This window comes from Gekko japonicus, unplaced genomic scaffold (assembly GCF_001447785.1).
Source record: "Gekko japonicus isolate JY-2015 unplaced genomic scaffold, Gekko_japonicus_V1.1 scaffold375, whole genome shotgun sequence".
NCBI lineage: Eukaryota > Metazoa > Chordata > Lepidosauria > Squamata > Gekkonidae > Gekko > Gekko japonicus.
In genome coordinates, this window is record NW_015173134.1 from 150,232 (window position 1) to 157,526 (window position 7,295).

A 7,295-nucleotide genomic window follows, 5' to 3' on the forward strand; every position below is an offset into this window, starting at 1 on the left:
AATTTTCATTGGCTCCTGTCGTGATGGGATATGTCTCTGTGCTCTTTCTATCATGGGACTATATTAAAATTGTGGTAAAATAGTGGTGTGTTGTAAAATCACGTGCGCAGGGTTTCATTTAGCTGTGGTAATATCTCGATCTTCAGTCACTTCCCTCAGCCCTATCCAATCTGGACTGCGTTTCTTTAATGTCCTGTGCTCTTCTCAAGTCCCAGGTGCCAACTGTTCAGTCTCAGAGCCATTCAAAGCATCCATTCCACTGCCTTCTCTCCCCATCAACCATTACCATCTCACTTTAATGAAAAGGGGAGACTGTACTGCTTCTGGTACTTTTCCCTATCATCTCTCACTTCTCATGCAGGTGGCTCTCCCATTTCCCCCCTTGTCCTTGCATCTTGATTGGGCCAACTCGGCAGCCAGAGGTCATGACCTAGAAGAACAGAGGTGGTTGTGGCATTGAGTTTCCTTGTGTTTCAGTCTGCCTGCCAACTTCATTACAGATTAGAGGCTCTGCAAGTTCCGGGGGGTGGGGAGGTGGCATGGCATAGCATAGCCTGATCTTGGAAGTTAAGCAGGGTCAGTACTTGGATGGGAGACCACCAAGGAAGACACTGCAGAGAAAGGCAATGACAAACCAGCTCTGCTTCTCACTTGCCTTGAAAGCCCCTTCCGGAGGTCACCATAAGTCAGGTGCGACTTGACCATACTTTATACACACACACACACACACTTCCTCAAAATGGCTGTGTTTAGTTGGGCAGCCATTGCACAGATTCGTTCTCAAGTTTCACGATGGAAATTATTTTGATTCTCTTCAAAATTTGTCAATTATTTTTGGATCCTGCAGCATACAGGCTATGGAACGTCTGCATCCCGCCCGTATTCCTTCAGTTCTCCTCTCTAACCCTGGCTGGCTGAGAAACTTATAATACAGCTGCCACCTGAATGTTACCTGAACTGCCTCTGTATGACAGCCGAACAATATGCCAAGTTACTCCAATTATACAGATTCACCACATACATTGACAACCAACCGTATATTTTGTGTCGCTGGCAGCACCTATTAGATGGTTGAAAGGGGCTATTTTGCAGGGAGTCTAAACACATCAGCAGTTCATACTGATGGCTGTGCATTTCACTGCTTACTGATTCATCGGCTTTGTATACATGTATGTATATATATAGGTATATATGATGATCATGGTTGTATCCTGACATTATTAATAAAAACATTATATTAAAAAACCTAATGGCTGTGCCTGTAGAGTGCGAGTATACTGGAGGAATGTCATTGCTTGTGTTACATTCTCTAGATTAGAAGATGGAAATGGAGACCTATTCTGACCAATTCAAAATACCTGCTACTTCTGCATATAGAATTTGAAAGGTACACTCAGCTTTGAGTAGGAGCAGCTTCTGCCTCTGTAGGGAAGCTCCCATGGCATCTCAAGACCGACTTGATCTAGAGAGAGATCAGCTGGACGGGAAGCGGGTGCTTAAGGTCCTCAGTTCATTTTTTTAAATGTCTCTGCTGCTGATGAATATGCAAGCTGGCTAGCTGTCAGTTCATTGTGTATGTCTTTAAAAAGGGTACGGGGGAGAGCGGGCCATCAGTCTAATGAAATAAATAAATAAATAGTACTCAGAGAAGATGAAAGAAACCCCCAAACTCTTTTACATGCAGGGCTTTTTTTGTAGAAAAAGCCCAGCAGGAACTCATTAGGATTGGGTACATTCGGGGTGTGTGGCCTAACATGCAAAGGAGTTCCTGCTACAAAAAAGCCCTGGGCTTTGACAACAAACAAGATAAACAGAATAAGAAGCAAAAGGTGGGTGTGGCTGGATGACCACACTTATGGTAACATGGGGGTGCGGCCTAATATGCTAATGAGTTTCAGCTGTTAGGTGTGGCCTGTTATGCTAATGAGTTCCTGCTGTTGGGCGTGGCCTGTTATGCTAATGAGTTCCTGCTGTTGGGCGTGGCCTGTTATGCTAATGAGTTCCTGCTGGGCATGGTCAACTCAGGAGCCAGCCAGAACTCTGTTCCGGTGCGTTCCTGCCCAAAAATAGCCCTGTTTACATGTGATGACTGGCTAGTTGGTTTCTCCCCATCCCCTTTACATTTTCAAAAGGACAGTTCTCAGGAGAACTAGGAGCCAGGTATCTTCACTATTTTGCATGCTAACTTAACAAGCCACTCTCTATATATACAACTATGATTTGTAATTCCATTTCATTGTCTGACAAAGTGTGCGTGCACACGAAAGCTCACACCTTGAATACAACTTTGTTGGTCTTAAATGTGCCACTGGACTCTAACTTTGTTCTATTGCTTCAGACGAGTATGGCTGCCCACCTTGATCTAAGAGCAGGTATATTTATGCTGTCAATCCCAGTCTCACAGGGCAGTTGATGTTACATGGCATTGGAGGAACACCGTGGGCCATTCTAGCTGGACTATGAAGGTGTGCAGGGTCTTTGCTTGCCTCTGTTCAGGTTCTTAAGGTGCTCTGATGTTGGTAGTTGACCTTGAGGAGCAGCACAGAACAAACCACTGAAGTTGCCACTTTTTATACTTCAGAAATTTTTGTGTCATATGCAAATACTTTCTGAGTAATGGTATGAACTGCTGAAGAAAGCAAAAGGTCTTAATACCACTTGCACAGTTAATGGTCAAAACAGTTTTGCATAATTATTTTTTGCCACATGATGGTGTTTTCTGTAATATACTAGGGCCAGGGCATTTTCGGTGGCGGCTCCTACCTGGTGGAACGAGCTCCCAGAGGAGATCCGGGCCCTGCGGGACCTTGTGCAATTCCGCAGGGCCTGTAAGATGGAGCTCTTCTGCTAGGCTTTCGAGTAGGAGCTGCCGCCGCCACTATCCCACCACCGAGGTAGTGTGTCATCAGCTGCCCTACTAAAGGGGGGGGGGGCAAGCATGGCCTGGCAGAAGTTTATAGACAGCGTAGCGGGAGACCACGCTACTGAGATAGCTGGCCGCCAAATTTGGGTGGTGTTCCCATCTTGGATGACTAATATAGGCACAGCACTGTGTTATAGGATGGAGTTTACTGTGGTTTTAAATGTTTTTTATTATATGTTTTATTGTATTTTATATCCCAGCTTTACCGCATGTGAGCCGCCCTGAGCCTTTGGGAGGGCGGGATACAAATCAAATAAATAAATAAATAAATATCAGTTTGATCGGAATCAAGAGATGGGAAAGCAAGAAATTAATTCACTTTTTTAAAAAAATAGTAGCTGAGCAGGTGATCTCTCTCTCTTTCTCACACGTGTGCACTTTAGCTCACTGTGTAAAAGTTTATACCCAATGCCTTTGCCAGTCCGTTTTTGTTGCTCTTGCATGGTCCTGTTTTTTTTGTAACTGTGACATTTTCTTAATATGTGTTTAGCAAGTGATAATGGTTCTGAGTCATGGCTGAGCGGGCCTGGATGTTGGATTTAGTTTTTCCCACAGCAAGTCTTCATGGCCTGGTAAACTGAAATATGAGCCTGCTTACCATTTCTGTGCTGAAGAACAGAAGAATAATGGACCGCAAAACACATTTCACTGCTATTAGCTTTTCAAGTAGATTGAGCTATTCACTGGGCAAAAAAAGTGTGTTGCGGCAATTACGTTCCTATCTGGGCTTTGCCCACTTGCCGTTTCCAAAAATGAAACGGTTATCTTCTCTTCGCCCTCCTCTGTTGACAGCGGAGAGTGTCAACCAAGACCAGAGCGGAAATGTAGATTACCCTTGTTGTCAGATTTTAAAAGAAGTTATTTATGGTTCAAGGAAAACCTATATGGACTTTAAAAAACATGCTTCATTGTGCATGGAAGAAGCGGACTTTGAACAGAGCAGAACTGGTGAAATAGCTGGTGCAATCTGATAGAAAAGCGGATGCTGGTGAAGTACCTAGTCGTCCCTCTTCAGGTGTATTCTGGAGGGAATCATCTTTCCCCAGGAAAACGATTTCGAAACAAGGCATTTGACTTCATACATTTGACTTCATACTAGCAAGATGCACAGCCCTGTGACAAGGCAGAGACGTAGTTCTGTGTGTTTCAGGTCCCTTGACATGCATTTGTACAATACATTTCCCTTGGAATAGGAGCTAGACTACTTCATGCTAGAGAGGGAGGAGGCAAGTTTTCCCATCAGTGCATCGCATTGCCACGAGCTGGGCTTTACTTCCTTTAAATGGATTCCCCTTAAACAAGAGACAGAGTAAAGATTTTGGGGTGGGTAGGCTAAATCTAGTGTTCCTGTTTTTTCCAAGAAATCTGGCTTTGCTCTTTCCTCAGTAACAAAAATTACACATATATATTTCAAGGTTCCAGCTCCTGCCAAACTAGCAGTTCGAAAGCAAGAAATTGCAAGTAGATAAATAGGTACCGCTTCAGTGGGAAGGTAACAGCGTTCCGTGTGCCTTGGCATTTAGTCATGCCAGCCACATGACCACGGAAACGTCTTTGGACAGCACTGGCTCTTCGGCTTGGAAACGGAGATGAGCACGGCAACCCTAGAGTCGGATTTGACTGGCTTTCGAGCAAGGGAACCTTTACCTTTACTGTTTCAAGGTTATTTCCCTGGATTATTCCAAAATAGATGTATTTGGAAGCAAGTCCTGTTGGAACAAACAGGGCTTACATCTCAAATATGTGTAAACTAATTGGTTGTAGTTAGATCTAATTAAATGTATTTGTAAAAATGAAGGATAAATATCTGGTGGATATAGCATGTCTTCAAATTTTGTTATTACTTCATTCATAGAGGAAAAAGTGGAGAGGGAGATTGCACTGCCCCCTACCTATGCAGAGGAGGTGTCTGCACTTACGTTTCCTCACCATGATCGGCAACATTCAGAAAACCCATGTGCTCATGGGGTGACATCACTTCCGGGAAATCACATAAGTGATGTCATGTCTCTCTAGGAATTGCCAAAAACGCTTTGGTTTTACTATAGAGTTGTGGCCAGTTCCTAGAAAGACGTGATATCACTTCCAGGTTTCCCCAGAAATGATGTCATGACAATGGCCATTTTGTTATTTTACTTTTCTTTTGCCATCTGAGGATGGGGGTTCTCACCAGGGGGCTGGCAACCCTACTACTGTCCCTCCCCATGCATTCAGTTAAGACACAGAGGGGTTGTTTGTAGAGGGTTTAATTTAATGAGGAATTCACTGTCACAAGGTGTAATAATGGGCACCAGTTTAGTTGGCTTTAAAAACAGATTGTACAATCTCATAGGCTCATCAGTAGCTGTTAGCCGTAGAGATTAAATGGAACTTCCATGTTTAGAGGGCTTTTGAATACTGGTGTTGGAAGAGTAGCTTTAAGGGTAGGCTTTGGCCCCTATGCCAAAGATTAATGTGATTTTATGACAAGCAGGGTTGTCCTGTTTAGAATTTCCAACAAAAAAACATACTCCATGTGTTAAGATTGAGACTGCATTTACACTTCCTAGACTTGGGGTCAAGAGAGAGTAAAATCAGCACAAATATGCCATCTTATGGTGTTACTGACATAATGACCTGTCATCTCAGTGGCAGGGGCAAGGCTTAGATGTGATTCCAGTCTTACACTTGTTTAATCACATGCCTTTTTACTCTTGCACACTTCACCATTTTGTGGGCTGTGTACAGAAAGTCTTTAATTGCAGAGTGAGAATTTGCCACAATTTCTGAATAGCCCCAAAGAGGTATTCCCCATCTAGATGGAAAACCCGAAACTGAGGTTGGAGCGAGTGGCAGTCTTTGTCTCATCTTTATCCCACTTTTGCGACACCCAGATGATCCAAGTGAAACAGGAAGGGCTCAAGCCATTTCTCAAGAAGGAGAGATGCTTATATAATGTGAGGATTAGCTAGTTAGCAACAGTGCTTTGTTTTCCAGTGTTCTATATTCTCAGTATTTTTTTTACTGCTGTCTGTAGAATCATCCTAAATATCACGTGTTTAATGTAAGTGCTTATTAATTTAAAACTATAAACCTTGATGCCTGTTCTGGAAAAAGGATTCCTGGAACATCTTACCTACCATCAGGGCCTATGCCCCATCACACACTGAAGTCCTGAAAAAAGATTGGCAGGGAAGAGCAAACCCCCCCCCCCTTTCTCACGCACATATGTCTAATAGAGAACAGATAAACTAGGCTTGGAGCAGTCTGTCCAGTTTTAATAATATTTGTTTAGTGTTGATGAGAAATATTCATAACTGCAAATAATAGAAGCAGAAGAATAACTGGTTCCCTAGTTTGAAAAAGGAATCCATAACATTAGTATGCAGCGCCAGGATCAGTTTTAAAGAAGGGGGTGTGGCATGGCAGCAGCAGCTGGTGGTAGGAATTTGTAACATGCCCTCTTGTGTAAAAAAGAATGCTGTGCTAATTGGACTATTGATCTGATCTATTATGGCTGTTCTTCTGTTAGTAATTCCATGGGTTATCCCTTATTGTGGTAGGTGTTGCGTCGATCAGTGATACAGTAGAAGCTTTGTATTCATAAAGTTCTAAACATATTTCCCTACAAAAGCCATTCAGTTGAGGCAGAAGGTCAGAAATAGAAAACTCTGTCAAATGAACTAAGCTTGGAAAGGCTCACACCTGCAACCTTCAGGAACTCTCCTGCCTTCAGAGAAAAGATGTCGAGATGTCTTTGAGGTTCAGACTGGAATTATATGCATTTTTTAAAAATTAGGTACGGCTGTCCCTTGTAACTGTGAAAATGTCTTAAAAAGACTTGTCTTAAAAAGGCAATATAGACTTCTCTTAAAAAGACAATATAGTTAAACTCTCTAGGGCTTTTCCCATGTGCACTTGTAATGCGTTTGGAGGGAAAGACAAGAACATAAAGCTGTAAAATATGGCGTGCATATTAACAGCTTCTTATTTATGAAGTTTGAATGCATTTAGGGTGTGCAAGCTGCACTTCATTACATTTTGATGTTTACCATGGCTCCATTTCCCCCCCCCTCCCTCCAGGAATTCCAGAAAGGAACTTAATGACATACGATTCGAGTTTACTCCAGGCAGAGGTAAGACTTTTAATTGAAATTATGCTTTTATGGCTCCAAATGGTATTTTGGAAATGGATTTCTGTTTATAGTTTAATATAAATTAGCGCTACGAAATCGCTTGTACCAACCAAGTGTTTTATATTACACTACTTAGCCAAAACAAAAATAGTGCCAAGTGTTTAAATTTTTAGTGGCATGGTGATGAAGTGTTCTGTCCATTGTGGGGGCTGGAGGGGGGGGTACCATATACTGATAGAGGGCAGTTTGTCAGTTTC

The 7,295-nt window shown here is 42.6% G+C and overlaps 1 protein-coding gene across 1 annotated transcript in view; it reads left to right on the forward strand.

Annotated features, from left to right (window-relative positions):
• STK39 (serine/threonine kinase 39) overlaps positions 1-7,295 on the forward strand; it is a 176,883-nt gene that overhangs the window by 141,461 nt on the left and 28,127 nt on the right. The window contains 1 exon segment of the mRNA XM_015422180.1: positions 6,986-7,038. Coding sequence (XP_015277666.1) covers positions 6,986-7,038 — 53 coding nt within the window.